A 19,412-nucleotide genomic window follows, 5' to 3' on the forward strand; every position below is an offset into this window, starting at 1 on the left:
CCATCGCTGCAACTCCCCTACGGACGCGCGAGAAGCTAATCATGCAGCAACAAGACATGAATTATGTGGATAATAATAAAATACATTTTTAATTAGCAAAACATGTCTGACATTTTAAAGTGGAAATTACAAACTTTAGAAGCCTTTTTAAACCTTGAATGCACTACAAGATTGCATTTCCTGCTCAGCAACAAAAGGGTGATCAAATTAAGATCCTACATCTGTATATGACAGAGAAGTAGGTATCCTCTATAAAGTCAATTTATATCTGCACTTTGTGTTAGGTAAAAAGTGTGCCTCGGCCAAACTGACAGATCATCTGTTGGAATAATACCAAAGCATTTTCATTACAGGAGAATCAATGAATAAGCGTTTTATTACAGGTAAAAAAAAAAGAAGACAATTCAAACTTCTCTAAAATCCACTCCACCAACCAGCCATCACACCTAATGCATTTCATCTGCAGCCACACTCATCCACCACCATGTCCTGGTAGTGACGTAGGACTACGTTGTCGTTGTTGTCGTAGTAGAGCATGGAGACAGGTGACAGGCGGATGGGTACACAGCAGGGCTGGGGTGTGCCGTGGGGGTCCAGGGAGTGCACCAGTGTCTGCAGGATGGCATGGTTGGTGCCATTCAGGCTCTCGCTCAGTGGGAACGGGCACTCTCCGTGGCAGTAGTTGGCCAGGTAGCCCTGCGGAGCGATGATCCAGTCCTGCCAGCCCACGTCCTTGAAGTCGATGTAGAGGCGGCGCGGCTTACACACGTTGCTGGGTGTAACCGGCAGGTAGACGGCGCTCCTCTTCTGCCGAGATCGGCACTGGAGTGGATTCAGGGATACAACCACCAGGGAGGCATGGAACTCTGGGAGGGTTACGGTCGGCCCTAAAGGGACAGCGTTCGCCAGGTTCTGGGCCATGAAGATGTCCGTCGCCTGGGTGTGGATGGGGTGTGGCTGCAGCTCCAGCACCAGGCCATAGTTATGACCCGGTTTACGCCAGTTCTCTGCCAGCGCTGTGAGGTCCAGGGTGAGGGATCCGGCCTCTGGTACCAGCTGCACCGACTGGGACAGCACCAGCCTGCGGTGGGCCTCGTGGCTCGCTCCTTTCAGGGTCGCACGCAACACCTTGTACAGGGACACGCTGAGCGCCTGTGGGCCCAGGAGGAACCTTGGTGTGCGGAACATGTCCCACTGGAACTTGATTTCCAGCTGCGCCAGAGAGAGCTGCTCCACGGGCTGCAGGACGGACATGTTGAAGAACATGTATTTCTCCACACAGTCGTGGCAGCTGCCGCTCCAGCCTGACACCAGTCTACCTGCAGAGGACAGACAAAACAATAAAAAGTCATTAGGTCTACACTCTAGAAGTAGGACCTAGGTTTCAATTGACAACTTCATTAGCATTGTGAAGCCTATAGCCAATAAACAAAGCAAATGCGTCGACTTTGTCCCCCTCGTTTATTTTTCATTGGTTAATTTACCGAGGTAAAGACAGTTTCAAGTTGGATATTCTACGGATATTCACGCTTTCAAACCTCTTGAGCCACGGACTCCAAATAAGTGTCATGATGTTGGAAAAATTGCACAGGTCTTATTTTCACAATTTTGACATTAATTCACTTACCAAAGCGAATAAACATGCGGAAATGTGAGCAGCATTTTGTATTCCTAGTTGATTTAGTTAGGGAGCGTCGACAAACTTATTTTACATTCAAATTTCAATAGCTCCTTGGTCATGTGACCTACTGACCTCAAACAAGGTTCAGAATGTCCACTGACTATACCGTCATATCGCACACTCTGATGTTTGTCTATTTTCATCTCATAATTATAATTTTTTTAAGTTAACAAATGTTCCAGCCTCGCAATAACTATCTTTCACATGGACACTGAAAATATCCGTAAATGTCTGTATGTGGAATGGATGAAGGACAGGAGGTGTTCGAACAGAGGTGCTTAAATGAAGGCACAGGTAGGCCTCATGAAAAACAATGTTTTATATGCTCTTTTTAATCACAGTATTAGGCAGTGATTTGTCAATCAGAGTGAGCTTGATAATGTGAAATAATCATTTTCATAGCATCACTTTCATATACTGTACATTAAGACATTAGAACGCAATTTACATAACCTGATAATGACTTGATATTTGAGTGCATTCACCACAAGCCACCTGCAGACAACTTACAAAATGCAATAGTGCATTTGAGGGTTTGTTTTTCTGATGAAAGTAGTTATTTGATGCACAGCCAACTATTTCTAACTGTAAAAATGTGTGAGTAAAATCCTTTTTCCAAAATTGATTTAGGTACATTTTTGTGAGGTATGAGGGTTGTGATATGGGTCATTTAATAGTAATCATTTAATGAATCAATACATTTCTATATTGGTTCATGCAGATACCGGGGAAGCATCAGGCCCAGTGTTTTTGGTTGACCCTGCTGGGCAGAATGAGAAGGAGGAATCAGAACACGCTGCATTCAAATTCAGGTAGAGTTATTCCATTGTACTGGATCTAATACATATTAGCATTTTACATACATTCATAAGTGTAATACTTTTTTATGCCATACTGTGACAGACTCACTGTCACAGTGCCATACTGTGACAGTGAAAGTGCCATACTGTCACTTTCAGACATGCGCAGAGCAGACTGAAAGGGGAAGGGTAGCTCTTGACTTGAACCACAGGGGTTCTCTGTAAAGAGAGAGAGTCATCCAAAAGGCACAGACACACCCCTTAACTTCCAGTTGGCACCGTTGACCTGTATGTATTCTCTCCTGATTGGCTCTGTGGTGCACAGTCTGGCAGTCTGACTAAAGTGCCAGAGGTATGAGGAGAGACATCCTTCTTTGTATTTATGGGAACAAATATTTCCTAACACTTTGAATCCTATTATTGGACAGTTAGAAGACAATACATCAATGCAAATTATTTAATTTTTTTACTAATTACTGTCCATGAGTAACCTCAACCTTGTGGGTCTTTGGGCCAATAAAGAGCCAACTCAATTCTACCACTGACTAGTCGCTCATGCCCCTATGAACAGGGACACAGGGCAATAGTTTTTCATCTAAACCAGTCCTTTTTTACTGGAGTACACTAACCCCTAATTGGGGCTCTTTTCTTGACACACAGTGGCAGTTTACCAGATAAGTCAGGTAGATCAAACAGTAGATTGTTGTAAGGGTGTATTACATCCTGTGCTGACCCCATTGTCATATCCATTCTGGATTCTGAGTGGTAATATCATTGCTGAAAAATGCCTGTATGTATGTATGTATATACATTTTCCGCCAAGACAGAACTGCCAAAGGGGGTGGAGTTGCAATCTACTGCAGAGACAGCCTGCAGAGTTCTGGCTTACTATCCAGGTCTGTGCCCAAACATTTCGAGCTTCTATTTTTTTAAATCCACCTTTCCAGTAATAAGTCTCACTGTTGCTGCTTGTTATAGACCCCCCTCAGCCCCCAGCTGCGCCCTGGACACCATATGTGAATTAACTGCCCCCCATTTATCTTCAGAGTTTGTACTGTTAAGTGACCTAAACTGGGATATGCTTAACAACCCGGCCGTCCTACAATCTAAGCTAGATGCCCTCAATCTCACAAATTATCAAGGAACCTACCAGGTACAACCCCAAATCTGTGAACTCGGGCACCCTCATAGATATCATCCTGACCAACTTGTCCTCTAAATACACCTCTGCTGTTTTCAACCTCAGCGATCACTGCCTGCGTTCGTAATGGGTCCGCGGTCAAACGACCACCCCTCATCACAGTCAAACGCTTCCTAAAACACTTCAGCGAGCAGGCCTTTCTAATCGACCTGGCCCGGCTATCCTGGAAGGATATTGACCTCATTCCGTCAGTAGATGCCGCCTGGTTATTCTTTAAAAGTGCTTTTCTCACCATCTTAAATAAGCATGCACAATTCATAAAATGTTGAACCAGGAACAGATATAGCCCTTGGTTCACTCCAGACCTGACTGCCTTTGACCAGCACAAACACATCCTGTGGCGTACTGCATTAGCGTAGAATAGCCCCCGCGATATGCAACTTTTCAGGGAAGTTAGGAACAAATATACACAGGCAGATAGGAAAGCAAAGACGAGCTTTTTCAAACAGAAATTTGCATCCTGTAGGACAAACTCCAAAACATTCTGGGACACTAAAATCCATGGAGAAAAAGAGCACCTCCTCCCAGCTGCCCACTGCACTGAGACTAGGAAACATTCACCACCAATAAATCTACGATTATCGAGAATGTCAATAAGCATTTTTCTACAGCTGGCCATGCTTTCCACCTGGCTACCCCTACCAAAAGCTCTGCACCCCCCACAGCAACTTGCCAAAGCCTCTACCACCCAAATCCAGATGGCTGATGTTCTGAAAGAGCTGCAAAAATCGGGACCCCAACAAATCAGCTGGGCTAGACAACCTGGACCATCTCTTTCTAGAATTATCCACCGCAATCGTTGCAACCCCTATTACTAGCCTGTTCAACCTCTTTTTCGTATCGTCTGAGATACCCAAAGATTGGAAAGCTGCCCCGGTCATCCCCCCTCTTCAAAAGGGGGGGGGGGGGGGGGGGGGGGGGGCACTCTTGACACAAACTGCTACAGACCTATATATATCCAACCCTGCCTTTCTAAGGTCTTCGAAAGCCAAGTTAACAAACAGATCACCGACCATTTCGAATCCCGCCGTACCTTCTCCACTATGCAATCTGGTTTCCGAGCTGGTCATGGGTGCACCTCAGCCACGCTCAAGGTCCTAAACGATATCATAACTGCCATCGATAAGAGACATTACTGTGCAGCTGTCTTCAATGACCTGGCCAAGGCTTTCGACTGTCAATCACCGCATTCTTTTCGGCAGACTCAACAGCCTTGGTTTCTCAAATGACTGCCTCGCCCGGTTCACCAACTACTTCTCTGATAGTTCAGTGTGTCAAATCGGAGGGCCTATTGTCCGGACCTCTGGCAGTCTCTATGGAGGTGCCACAGGGTTCAATTCTCAGGCAGACTCTTTTCTCTGTATAAATCAATGCCAATCAACTCTCCTTCCATGGCCTCCAACTGCTCTTAAATGCAAGTAAAACTAAATGCATGCTCTTCAACCGATCGCTGCCCGCACTTAGAATATGTGGACAACTACAAATACCTAGGTGTCTGGTTAGACTCTCCTTCAAGACTCATATTAAGCATCTCCAATCCAAAATTAAATCTAGAATCAGCTTGCTATTTCGCAACAAAGCATCCTTCACTCATGCTGCCAAACATACCCTCGTAAAACTGACCATCCTACCGATCCTCGACTTCGGCGATCTCATTTACAAAATACCCTCCAACACTCTACTCAGCAAATTTGATGCAGTCTATCACAGTGCCATCCGTTTTGTCACCAAAGCCCCATATACCACCCACCACTGCGACCTGTATGCTCTCGTTGGCTGGCCCTCGCTTCATACTCGGCGCCAAACCCACTGGCTCTAGGTCATCTATAAGTACTTGCTAGGTAAAGCTCCGCCTTCTCAGCTCACTGGTCACCATAGCAGCACCCACCCGTAGCACTCGCTCCAGCAGGTATACTTCACTGGTCATCCCCAAAGCCAATTCCTCCTTTGGCCGCCTTTCCTTCCAGTTCTCTGCTGCCATCGACTGGAACAAATTGCAAAAATCACTGAAGCTGGATACTCATCTCCCTCACTATCTTTAAGCATCAGCTGTCAGAGCAGCTTACAGATCATTGCACCTGTACATAACCCATCTTTAAATAGCCCATCTAACTACCTCATCCCCATATTGTTTTTTTATTTGATATTATTTATAACATGTTACGCTTTGTTTTATTTTAGATTGAATGTTTTGCATGTGTGTGTTTTTCTACATATATATTATTTTTCTCCTTTGCACCCCAGTATCTCTACTTGCACATGGTTCCATGTGCTGTGCCTAGGAATGAAGACACGAGTTCAACAGAGTAAAGAACACAAACTGGAAGTGCAGTCTTTGTTGTTGAACATGTATGCTATACCCCATTCACACTGAAGAGGCTCTGACATGTACATCAACCAGGGATAAAGAGAAAGTTAACACTGAAATGTTTCATACTTATTTGAAGTGTCTGTTGACATGTTGGAAAAGATTTAAGGTCTACAAGGTCTCTGTTTAATTTGTCAATATTACATTTTTATTCATTGATTTACTGGCCACCATTACTGTGGTTACATGTTCAGTATATGTATTGAACAGCAAACCCACTGCAGCCTACCTCACCAGCTCACTCTCCATTGGACAATTAATAACATGACTCTCGTACTTTGCCCTTTATGGTTGATATTAATGATGAAAGGAGATATTATATTTCTCTCGCCTATTGTGTACCACTGTTAAATACTGTGGTACTTGTCGATAAATATTAAATAAAAGAGTAAACACTGGACTGAACCCCCTAATTGTCAATCTAATATTAATGTACACCAATATAGAAGATACATGACTAGAGGTTATGCAATATGGGTGTATATCCACTGCACGCTTCTTTGGTGTGTAATTGACATGACCAAGGAGCTATTGAAATTTAAAACATTGAAAAATGTACATTACATTGCGTGATTTTAGAGTACACAAACAAGACTGCAATATATAGGGGTAGTCAGTGTACATTTTGCACCATGTTTGATGTCGGTAGGTCACAAGACCAAGGAGCTATTGAAATTTGAAATGTAGAAAAATGTAAAATCATGTGAGATGAAAATGGACAAACTAAAGGGTGTGCAATGTGTAGGCCCACTCAGTAGACATTCTGAACCCTGTTTGAAGTCACCAGGTCACATGACCAACACTGAAATTCAAAAATGTAAATAAATCGTTTAAAATAGTGCGAGATGTAAATCGACAAATGAAGTGTAAAGTTTTAGGAGTAATGGTTAAAAAAGTTACTGAAATTTGACAATTTAGATTTGTCACTATGTTGACGGTCCCTAACTGCTGTTGGTGGACTTAAGGAAAACGACAGGCGAATATCCGTCAAATATTCAACCCGAAACTGTCTTTACCCTCGGTGGTTTATTTTGGCCCCAAAACAAAGTGAGTGAAGGAACTCTTAAATAACTAACATGTTCGAAAATGGATTGTGTATGACTATGTTACTCAATAATGAATTGATCTCAAATTGTAATTTTGAGAATATTTTCAAACCCGATATTCCCTCTGTCATCCACTGATTTTAAAGGGGCAACCTGCCTTTCCCCCACTTAACATTCTGCTTGACTAGTTGGGCCCAAGCTTGCTGTACAACATTAAAACCTATTCAGTGTCTACAAACAGGCTCTCAAAGTGCTTGATAGGAAGCCCAATAGCCATCATCACTGTTACATCCTCAGAAAGCATGAGCTCCTGAGTTGGGAAAATCTTGTGCAATACACCGATGCATGTCTTGTATTCAATATCCTAAATGGCCTGGCTCCCCCTCCACTCAGTATTTTTGTTAAACAGAAAACCCAAACATATGGCAGCAGATCCACAAGGTCTGCCATGAGAGGTGACTGTATAGTTCCCTTAAGGAAAAGCACCTTTAGTATATCCGCTTTCTCTGTGAGGGCTTCCCATGTCTGGAATACACTGCCATCAGACACACATAACTGCACCACATATCACACTTTCACAAAATGCATGAAGACATGGCTAAAGGTCAATCAGATTTGTAAACATAATCCCTAGCTGTGTATTGCAGCTTTCCATGTTGTCTGTAGCTTGTGAGGTGTGGAAACACTGTTGCTTTTATGAATTTTGTCTTGCTGCTTTCTGTTCTATGTTGCTCTGTCTGTATGCTATGTCTTGCCCCATGTTGCTCTGCGTGTGCTCACTGCTCAATGATTGTCTATATTGTAATTATTTTTAATAACCTGCCCAGGGACTGCGGTTGAAAATTAGCCGGCTGGCTAAAACCGGCACTTTTACTGAAACGTTGATTAATGTGCACTGTCCCTGTAAAAATAAACTCAAATTCAACAATAACAGTGTTAACCGCGCCACGTTTTAGGTAAACAGCGGAGAAGATTTGGCTGTAGAAATGTAACCTAACCACTCAAATTCATACAGACGCAATGAAGGTCCATCCATTATATCACAATGATAGTTTTAACCATGTTTTCAGGCTATACAGTTTACAATTACATTTAGATGTTACTTAATTGTTTTACAAACAGGGTAAAACAAGCTTATATATTTGGGGTTTTGTAGAGGGTACAACCGTTGAACTAAACTCATGGGGCATTATTTCTCAGTTATATTAATCAATAATCAATGAGTAGCCTTTATATCGTTAATTTAAAAGTTTACAAAAATGAAAGTAACAATCGCAGTGACCATTTTAACCACACAGAACAAAGTACTATGGGCGAGCGGCATGATGGAAGGAAAGACAAAGGAATAAAACTCACCTTGATCCTGCACAAATCGAACAATGTTCCCGCGAACTCCATACTCAGACACCATGCACCGGTCGCTTTCGTGGGTGTCGTTCTCCCGGGTGCTGGTACGTTTGAACATCCTCCACAACACCGAGGGAACGCGGCGGTGTGCTGACGGCTTTGGCCGAGCTGAGAGACCCAACGAATTTAAAAACAAGCGCTCCTGAGTCTTCAAATCTTCTCCATTTCCTAAAGCAGACGCACTAATGGATAAAATAGCTAGGGCTAAAATAACCAAAGTCTCCATTCTTCGCGTTTGACCTGGATTTAGGCTTTTCTACAAACAAACTAGCCTAAACTACCGCGTGTGTTTTGCTTTTCTTTCTAATGTCTGTTACACATTTGCTTGTGAATTTAAAAGTTCCTGCGTGCCAATGTGTGATTGATCATTGGCGCTGATTGATTGGCATCCCGGATGGTTTCGATCAACACCTAGGTGCGAGACTGCATAGACAATCTATGCTAATGAGGACTTATCTCACAGATAAAGGGCATTTGACTAAAATCTACAAAAGTTACCTTCAAGTTAGCCTACCTCAATTATGCCTGCTTTTCTTGAGTTTCTATCATGATGACAGAATGAAAACAATTGTATTTCTGCTATCTCTATCCAAATTAATCTCTGAGGATCTTGACATTGTCTCATGTCTCCAGATGTAATGTTTCATATTTCTAGGGACACTAGAGGTGCTTATTTCCACTGTGATGATGCCAGGTTTCCCAAATTGGGATCAGGGAGCCAATGGCAATCATTCAGATGTGCTGTCCAATCCAATATCACAATATCACTGGTTCATTGATGATGATTTCCTGCATCAGTTAACAAGAGCCATGGCAATGGCTGCCTCCTCTGGGTCAGACACAAACTGGCCATAGACCAAACAAAACACTTTTTATTTAACAGTAATGAGTTATTTAACTCCCTACAGATGTGTGAAATATTACCAACAGTGATGGATATGTTATCTCCAGCAGGGCCATAGCTATATATGAGTAAATTTTTTATTTATTTTAAAATATATTTTAGGGACTCAGGGTCTCAAATGACTGGTCAGAGTTAGAATAGTAAAATGAACAGGGTGACGTTTAGAAACTCGATTGCACATCAGCAGTTTTGCTCTTGTTATGTGTCACTCACTGACAGACACTCAATTAGCCCATGTCAGTTAAAACATTTTTAGATTGGTCAATTAGTCAAGTTAGTCTAGCCAGCTATCTAAACTTGAAGTAATCATGGTCAAATTATCGACCTGGAACGTGCCCATGGGCACTGACCTCCAGTGGGCCCCCATTGATTTTGTTAGTCACTCTCACTCAGATATATTGGCATGGCATAAATCACGGAAAAGTGTGTAGAATTGCAGGGCATTTGCTGTAAAACTGCAACAGCAAAAGCAGTTCTGTAAAGCAAATGTATTTGTTTACCTTTTGTTAATAAAATAGTTTTTTCTGCTAACAGATCCATCTGTACGTATTCAATTATAGTTTTTAATCCCGGTTCTGAGTTAATGTGTAATGGCTAATTGTATAGCTAATAGGGTATGTGCAGTGCTAGGATTAGTTACTTGAAATAGTTATATATTATGCTGAACAAAAATATAAACGCAACATGTAAAGTATTGGTCCCATGTTTCATGAGCTGATATAAAAGATCTCAGAAGTTTTCCATATGCACAAAAAGCTTATTTCTCTCAAATTTTGTGCCCAAATTTGAGTGATTGGTGGTGCTTGGTGGTGGATGCATCATGTTATGGTTAGGCTTGTCATCAGCAAGGAATAGGGAGTTTTTCATGATAAAAATAAACAGAATAGATCTATGCACAGGAAAAATCATTGTGGAAAACCTGGTTGTCTGCTTTCCAACAGACACTGGGAGACAAATTCACCTTTCAGCAGGACAATAACCTAAAACACAAGGCCAAATATACACTGGAGTTGCTTACCAAGATGACATTAAATGTTCCTGAGTGGCCTTGTTACAGTTTTGCCTTAAATCTACTTACAAATCTATGGCAAGACTTGAAGATGGCTGTCTAGCAATGATCAACAACCAACTTGACAAGAGGTTGAAGAGTTTTAAAAAGAATCATGTGCAAATATTGTAAATTCCATGTGTGCAAAACTCTTAAACACTTAGCCAGAAGGACTCAGAGCTGTAAACGCTGCCAAAGGTGATTCTAACAAGTATTGACTCAGGGGTGTGAATACTTCATATTTAATTATCAATAAATGTTGGCATTCTATAATGTCGCCTCATATGAAAATGTTGATCTCAAATCCAAAATGCTGGAGTAAAGAGACAAATTGATTTTGTTTACTGCAGTGAAACCGAGAGGACAGGGATTGCTTTCAGTATGTGCAGAGGATGGCAGGGTAATCCAAAATCTGTGACAGGGATAACTTGACTTTACAAATGTAGGATCTTAATTTGAGCCAGTTTGTTACAGCAGGAACATAATCACGCAGCAACAAGACATGATTAATGTGGATTACAATTAATGGAAATTTTTTAGTAGGGCAAATCAATTCTTACATTTTAAAGTGTAAATTACAAACTTTAGACTCCTTGAATACACTACAAGTATGCATTTCCTGCTGGGAAGGGAAATTCTCAGCAATGAAAGAGTGATCAAATGAAGATCCTACATCTGTATATGACAGATAAGTAAATCTCTTTTATAAAGTCAATTTAAATCTGAACTTTCGGTTAAAGGTGAAAAGTGTGCCGGTGCCAAACTGAGAAGAGGCCAGTGGTGATTTTAGCATGTAAATCTTGGTTGGAAATTTAAAAAAATACAAATTAAAGTGAGATGCATGCCAGCAAAGCCACAACACAACACTAAACAATACATTAATTGCACTATAATGGTGACAAATGATGCCCACAAATGGCCTACATAAAGCTGTCCCAACATTTTACCACTGCTACACCTGTCTTTCAGCGGAGTCTTGTCTGGCAGCGAAACAGTTACTTCGGCCTCATTTACTGCCTTTAAAAAAAAACATCGCTGATATGGCTGACTTGCTTAAACAAATGTGGTTTCGAATGACAATTGAGGTGTACAAACTATGGCATAAGGGGACGACAAGTGGATAAGAGGCAATCCGGAATTTCGATTAAGACATTAATGAGCGAGCTAGGAAGGACGTAGTCAATATAACTATTTGTTGAGCACTTTTGATATGTAAAGCGACATAATTCAGAACATGGGCCGTTCTTACAGTGTTCTCCCTGTACACCAAGTCTGAACCGTAGGAAAAATAAAGGTGGCATATAAGCAGACAATGAAAACTCTTACAATATTCAATGATTACAGGCTACATGTGCACCACCAAGTCAGAACAGTAGGCAAAATTAAGAGGGGTCAATAGACCAAATTATTAGGGTGAGGCACATGAGCTACTAACGTCTTACTACACAACATACACTTAGTATTACTTTCTTAGCTACAGTATACATATCTCACTGGCATATTACATCATTTATGCAGCGGCATACAATACCTTTTTGGACTCACCTTGTTGTGCTGTGCTCACTTGAACAGGAAGGTGGCGCGGCGGTCCTTCATGGGCAAATTTTGTCATCAGTCTGGCATTCTCTGGATTTATGGTGCTTTCAAGACAAATGGGACCTCGGAAAAAAACAAGGTTGAACCATGATGACGTCATTGATCTTCAGAGACCGGATTTACAATTCCAAGTTGGATGACTGTTCAAATCGTATTTTCCCAGTCGTAGCTAGTTTATTCCCGACTTCAAGTTATCTTGAACTCACTGAAGTCAAGTTTTCGCCGTTCCGAGTTAATTGTTTTGAGCGCGGCACAAAACATGCTTCATTGACAGCATGGCCAATGTTGAATGTTTATCATTTTAAACTTGGAAAAGAACCCCTTAATCCCAGATTTGGGACCACACAGCCACTCCACAGAATAGCAGGCTAGGGATTGCTTTCCAATGCTGGCAGTTAGACACTGTCGTTGATTCCTTCCAAACCACTAATTGTTGAATTTGCGATTTTCAACTTGTTGTGTAATGTTTACGTCCAATGGCCGATGAGCACCGATATGTTTTATCTATAATTTATATTCATATGAAAAGGATCAAAAAGGATTTGCCAGTAGATTGTCGACTTGATTCAAGATGACTCTTAGCTAAGATTTTGAAAGTATGACATTGATCAGTCCAATCAAAGCTACTGTAGATATAATGTGAATTGACATAATTTTATCTGTGGCCAATGACCTTAAGCCTTCTTGGATGGGCACTTCTAATGTAACTATGGCAGCACCCAAGGGGCAAGAATTTTCAAGTTCTACCCTTGGATTTGGCGGTGACATAGTGTCCCCATGAGTGACAGAACACTGAGCCAATCACGGCGCAATGCTCCGTATTTTCTGCTGGCTTGCCCCACCACCACAGAAAGCACTGGGCTAGGCTGAAACACCTGCATTTTGGAGCTGCCTTACTCAAGAAAACAAAAAAAGAGACCATGTTTGTATGGTGCTTTATTGGCTCAATGATATATATATTTTTTTTTACAAAGTTTGCAAACTGATATAACACGTATTAATGCAAAATAACATGCAAAACAGGCAATCACCCACAGAAAATATATAAACTCAGCAAAAAAAGGAACGTCCTCTCACTGTCAACTGCGTTTATTTTCAGCAAACGTAACATGTGTAAATATTTGTATGAATATAACAAGATTCAACATCTGAGACATAAACTGAACAAGTTCCACAGACATGTGACTAACATAAATGGAATAATGTGTCCCTGAACAAAGGGGGGGTCAAAATCAAAAGTAACAGTAAGTATCTGGTGTGGCCACCAGCTGCATTAAGTACTGCAGTGCATCACCTCCTCATGGACTGCATCAGATTTGCCAGTTCTTGCTGTGAGATGTTACCTCACTCTTCCACCAAGGCACCTGCAAGTTTCCGGACATTTCTGGCGTGGGGAATGGCCCAAGCCCTCACCCTCCGATCCAACAGGTCCCATACGTGCTCAATGGGATTGAGATCCGGGCTCTTCGCTGGCCATGGCAGAACACTGACATTCCATTCTTGCAGAAAGTACAGGCCTCTGTGTAGCGCTCATTCCTTCGACGATAAACGCAAATCCAACCATCACCCCTGGTGAGACACAATCACGACTCGTCAGTGAAGAGCACTTTCCTGTCCTGTCTGGTCCAGCGACGGTGGATTTGTGCCCATAGGCGATATTGTTGCCGGTGATGTCTGGTGAGGACCTGCCTTACAAACAGACCTACAAGCCCTCAGTCCAGCCTCTCTCAGCCTATTGTGTACAGTCTGAGCACTGATGGAGGGATTGTGCGTTCCTGGTGTAACTCGGGCAGTTGTTGTTACCATCCTGTACCTGTCCCGCAGGTGTGATGTTCGGATGTACCAATCCTGTGCAGGTGTTGTTGCAGTGGCAGACCATGTGTGAGGAAGATCAGCTGTCTGTCCTGTCTCCCTGTGGCGCTCTTAGGCGTCTCACAGTACGGACATTGCAATTTATTGCCCTGGCCACATCTGCAGTCCTCATGCCTCCTTGCTGCATGCCTAAGGCACTTTCACGCAAATGAGCAGGGACCCTGGGTATCTTTCTTTTGGCAGCCCACGTCCTTGAAGTCGATGTAGATGAGGCGCGGCTTACACACGTTGCTGGGTGTAACCGGGAGGTAGACGGTGCAACTCTTCTGCCGAGAGCGGCACTGGAGCGGCTTCAGGATTACAACCACCAGGGAGGCATGGAACTCTTGGAGGGTTACGGTCGGCCCTAACAGGACGGCGTTCGCCAGGTTCCGGGCCATGAAGATGTCCGTCGCCTGGGTGTGGACGGGGTGTGACTGCAGCTCCAGCACCAGGACGTAGTTATGACCCAGTTTACGCCAGTTCTCTGCCAGCGCTGTGAGGTCCAGGGTGAGGGATCCGGCCTCTGGTTCCAGCTGCACCGACTGGGACAGCACCAGCCTGCGGTGGGCCTCGTGGCTCCCCTCAGGGTCGCATGCAACACCTTGTACAGGGACACGCTGAGCACCTGTGGGCCCAGGAGGAACCTTGGTGTGCTGCAAATTTCCCAATGGAACTTGATTTCCAGCTGTGCCAGAGAGAGCTGCTCCACGGGCTGCAGGACAGACATGTTGAAGAACAGATGTTTCTCCACACAGCCGTGGCAGCTCCCGCTCCAGCCTGACACCAGTCTACCTTCAGTGGACAGACAAAAGAATACATATTAGCTTCACACTCTAGAAGTAGGAACTACGTTTCAGTTTACAATATTTGGAAGGTCACAGTCAATATCGGCCTTTAGCTGCATCAATAAACCAAATGCTCTCTGACCTTGTCTCCTTTGTTTCCTTTTTCATTAAAACAACAGGAGTGAAGGAACTCCAGATGTAATTGTTTTCAAAAAAACTAAATGGTACAATATCTGTAAAATATCAAACATGTTCAAATATGGATTGTGTAGGCCCATGTAGCTCAATGACTCAATTAATATAAAAAAAAATGTAAACAGACATTCCCTCTGTCATCCACTGATCTTAAAAGGGGAAATCTGCCACCTTTTAGGAAACAGCCGAGGGATGTGGCTTTAGAAATGTAGCCTAACCACTCAAATTCATACAGACGCAACGAAGGCCCTTCCAGGATATCAAAATGATAGTTTTAACCATGTTCTCAGGCTATACAGTGTTGGTTTACAATGACATTTTTACAAACAGGGTAAAACAAGCTTATATTCTTTCTCTGTCTGTCCCACATTTGCTTGTGAATTTAAAAGTCCCTGCGTGCCCATGTGTGGTTGATCATTGGCGCTGATTGATTGGCACCCCGGATGGTTTCTATCGACACCTAGGTGCGAGACTGCATAGACAAGCTATGCTAATGAGGACCTATCTCATAGATAAAGGGCATTTGACTAAAATCTACAAAAGTTACATTCAAATTAGCCTACCTCAATTATGCCCACTTTTCTTGAGTTTCTATCAATATGACAGAATGAAAACAATTGTATTTATGCTATCTCTATCCAAATTAATCTCTGAGGATCTTGACATTAATCAAATCAAATCAAATGTATTTATATAGCCCTTCTTACATCAGCTGATATCTCAAAGTGCTGTACAGAAACCCAGCCTAAAACCCCAAACAGCAAGCAATGCAGGTGTAGAAGCACGGTGGCTAGGAAAAACTCCCTAGAAAGGCCAAAACCTAGGAAGAAACCTAGAGAGAAACCAGGTTATGAGGGGTGGCCAGTCCTCTTCTGGCTGTGCCGGATGGAAATTATAAAAGAACATGGCCAAGATGTTCAAATGTTCATAGATGACCAGCAGGGTCAAATAATAATAATCACAGTGGTTGTCGAGGGTGCAACATTTTTTACAATTTAGGTGTGGTAGATGTGAATGGACTTTAGGACGCTGAGTACAGTTTAGAGCTGAATCCAGTTTAGAATTGACATGTGAATAGTAGTAGTCCTGAATCCAGTTTAGAGCTGAATCCAGTTTAGAATTGACATGTGAATAGTAGTAGTCCTGAATCCAGTTTAAAGCTGAATCCAGTTTAGAGCTGAATCCAGTTTAGAGTTGAATCGAGTTTAAAGCTGAATCCAGTTTAGAGCTGAATCCAGATTAGAATTGACATGTGAATAGTAGTAGTACACCAGCACCAACCCTGACCCCCCCAAAAACACTGTAACGGCCGCGCCCCACACCCCTCCGTCTTATTGTTTACTGTTGTAGAGTGTTAAGAGAAACAACAGGGAGTCCATCTTGTGTTGTTTACTGTTGTAGAGTGTTAAGAGAAACAACAGGGAGTCCATCTTGTATTGTTTACTGTTGTAGAGTCTTGCTGAGAAACGACAGGGAGTCCATCTTGTATTGTTTACTGTTGTAGAGTCTTGCTGAGAAACGACAGGGAGTCCATCTTGTGGTGTTTACTGTTGTAGTCTTGCAGAGAAACGACAGGGAGTCCATCTTGTATTGTTTACTGCTGTAGAGCCTTGCAGAGAAACGACAGGGAGTCCATCTTGTGTTGTTTACTGTTGTAGGGTCTTGCAGAGAAACGACAGGGAGTCCATCTTGTATTGTTTACTGTTGTAGAGTCTTGCTGAGAATCGACAGGGAGTCCATCTTGTATTGTTTACTGTTGTAGAGTGTTAAGAGAAACAACAGGGAGTCCATCTTGTGTTGTTTACTGTTGTAGAGTGTTAAGAGAAACAACAGGGAGTCCATCTTGTGTTGTTTACTGTTGTAGAGTGTTAAGAGAAACAACAGGGAGTCCATCTTGTGTTGTTTACTGTTGTAGAGTGTTAAGAGAAACGACACAGAGTCCATCTTGTGTTGTTTACTGTTGTAGTCTTGCTGAGATTCGACAGGGAGTCCATCTTGTGTTGTTTACTGTTGTAGTCTTGCTGAGATTCGACAGGGAGTCCATCTTGTATTGTTTACTGTTGTAGAGTCTTGCTGAGAATCGACAGGGAGTCCATCTTGTGTTGTTTACTGCTGTAGAGCCTTGCAGAGAAACGACAGGGAGTCCATCTTGTGGTGTTTACTGCTGTAGAGCCTTGCAGAGAAACGACAGGGAGTCCATCTTGTGGTGTTTACTGTTGTAGTCTTGCAGAGAAACGACAGGGAGTCCATCTTGTATTGTTTACTGCTGTAGAGTCTTGCAGAGAAACGACAGGGAGTCCATCTTGTATTGTTTACTGCTGTAGAGCCTTGCAGAGAAACGACAGGGAGTCCATCTTGTGGTGTTTACTGTTGTAGTCTTGCAGAGAAACGACAGGGAGTCCATCTTGTATTGTTTACTGCTGTAGAGTCTTGCAGAGAAACGACAGGGAGTCCATCTTGTGTTGTTTACTGCTGTAGAGTCTTGCAGAGAAACGACAGGGAGTCCATCTTGTATTGTTTACTGCTGTAGAGCCTTGCAGAGAAACGACAGGGAGTCCATCTTGTGGTGTTTACTGTTGTAGTCTTGCAGAGAAACGACAGGGAGTCCATCTTGTATTGTTTACTGCTGTAGAGCCTTGCAGAGAAACGACAGGGAGTCCATCTTGTGTTGTTTACTGTTGTAGTCTTGCAGAGAAACGACAGGGAGTCCATCTTGTGTTGTTTACTGTTGTAGAGTCTTGCAGAGAAACGACAGGGAGTCCATCTTTTCATTGTCACATTTATTTACATCTTTCTGGATCCACAGGCTGAACACACACGTCTCCTCTTGGCCTTAACGAGGAGTTTGACTTGAAACCGTTTTTATAGTTACAATAAGTCTAAATTGTGTTTTATCCTAATTGAATATTGTATGTGTATGTATATTACTATAAATATTGATCACATTCTCTGTGTATGATCATATATTTTCATACATTGAATGTTAATATTGTGAAACTATGTTAAATTTAAACTATGCAAATTCGCCACTGGCGCCCTGTGCTCTTCACAGATGAAAGCAGGTTCACACTGAGCACATGTGACAGACGTGACAGAGTCTGGAGACGCCTTGGAGAACGTTCTGCTGCCTGCAACATCCTCCAGCATGACCGGTTTGGCGGTGGGTCAGTCATGGTGTGGGGTGGCATTTCTTTGTGGGGCCGCACAGCCCTCCATGTGCTCGCCAGAGGTAGCCTGACTGCCATTAGGTACTGAGATGAGATCCTCAGACCCCTTGTGAGACCATATGCTGACACATGTGTAACAGTATAACTTTAATCCGTCCCCTCGCCCATACCCGGGCGCGAACCAGGGACCCTCTGCACACATCAACAACGGTCGCCCACGAAGCATCGTTACCCATCGCTCCACAAAGGCCGCGGCCCTTGCAGAGCAAGGTGCAACACTACATCTAGGTTTCAGAGCAAGTGACGTAACTGATTGAAACGCTACTAGCGCGTACCCGCTAACTAGCTAGCCATTTCACATCCGTTACACTCACCCCCCTTTCAACCTCCTCCTTTTCCGCAGCAACCAGTGATCCGGGTCAACAGCATCAATGTAACAGTATAACTTTAAACCGTCCCCTCGCCCATACCCGGGCGCGAACCAGGGACCCTCTGCACACATCAACAACGGTCGCCCACGAAGCATCGTTACCCATCGCTCCACAAAGGCCGCGGCCCTTGCAGAGCAAGGGGCACACTACATCTAGGTTTCAGAGCAAGTGACGTAACTGATTGAAACGCTACTAGCGCGTACCCGCTAACTAGCTAGCCATTTCACATCCGTTACACATGCACATTTGTGGCCTGCTGGAGGTCATTTTGCAGGGCTCTGGCAGTGCTCCTCCTTGCACAAAGGCGGAGGTAGCGGTCCTGCTGCTGGGTTGTTGCCCTCCTACGGCCTCCTCCACGTCTCCTGATGTACTGGCCTGTCTCCTGGTAGCGCCTCCATGCTCTGGACACTACGCTGACAGACACAGCAAACCTTCTTGCCACAGCTCGCATTGATGTGCCATCCTGGATGAGCTGCACTACCTGAGCCACTTGTGTGGGTTGTAGACTCCGTCTCATGCTACCACTAGAGTGAGAGCACCGCCAGCATTCAAAAGTGACCAAAACATCAGCCAGGAAGCATAGGAACTGAGAAGTGGTCTGTGTCTTGCTAATTGCCTATAATTTCCACCTTTTGTCTATTCCATTTGCACAACAGCATGTGAAATTTATTGTCAATCAGTGTTGCTCCCTAAGTGGACAGTTTGATTTCACAGAATTGTGATTGACTTGGAGTTACATTGTGTTGTTTAAGTGTTCCCTTTATTGTTTTGAGCAGTGTATATATATATAGGACCGTTCACCCCCACCTGGGATATGGACGCCTGATGAAGACCTAGGGGTCGACACGTTGTTTATAAATAAATATCACCTGGCAGCAGCGTGCAACGTTCTCCTTCCTGTTTTCCAGGAGTTTTACCTACCGGTACAA

The 19,412-nt window shown here is 43.2% G+C and overlaps 1 protein-coding gene across 1 annotated transcript; it reads right to left on the bottom strand.

The window, feature by feature from the left end:
- Window positions 1-456: 456 nt before the first annotated feature.
- gdf3 (growth differentiation factor 3) lies at window positions 457-16,829 on the bottom strand. Its single transcript, XM_039013954.1, has 4 exons — window positions 16,793-16,829; window positions 14,084-14,530; window positions 8,449-8,671; window positions 457-1,315 (listed from the first exon to the last, which is right to left on the bottom strand). Exons 1-4 carry the CDS (start codon window positions 16,827-16,829, stop codon window positions 457-459), a joined length of 1,566 nt encoding a protein of 521 aa, XP_038869882.1.
- Between the last annotated feature and the right edge of the window lie 2,583 nt (window positions 16,830-19,412).

Source organism: Salvelinus namaycush, chromosome 19 (assembly GCF_016432855.1).
Source record: "Salvelinus namaycush isolate Seneca chromosome 19, SaNama_1.0, whole genome shotgun sequence".
In the NCBI taxonomy this organism is placed as follows: Eukaryota; Metazoa; Chordata; class Actinopteri; order Salmoniformes; family Salmonidae; genus Salvelinus; species Salvelinus namaycush.

Bases quoted from the DNA above. Each gene is read 5' to 3' on its own strand.
- gdf3 (XM_039013954.1), bottom strand. From the start codon at position 16,829: ATGGACTCTGTGTCGTTTCTCTTAACACTCTACAACA. The intron at 14,531-16,792 runs GTAAACAACACA...CTGGGCCCACAG, and splicing joins TCTCTTAACACTCTACAACA to GTGCTCAGCGTGTCCCTGTA. The intron at 8,672-14,083 runs GTCCCTGCTCAT...CGTCTGCTTTAG, and splicing joins CCAAAAGAAAGATACCCAGG to GAAATGGAGAAGATTTGAAG.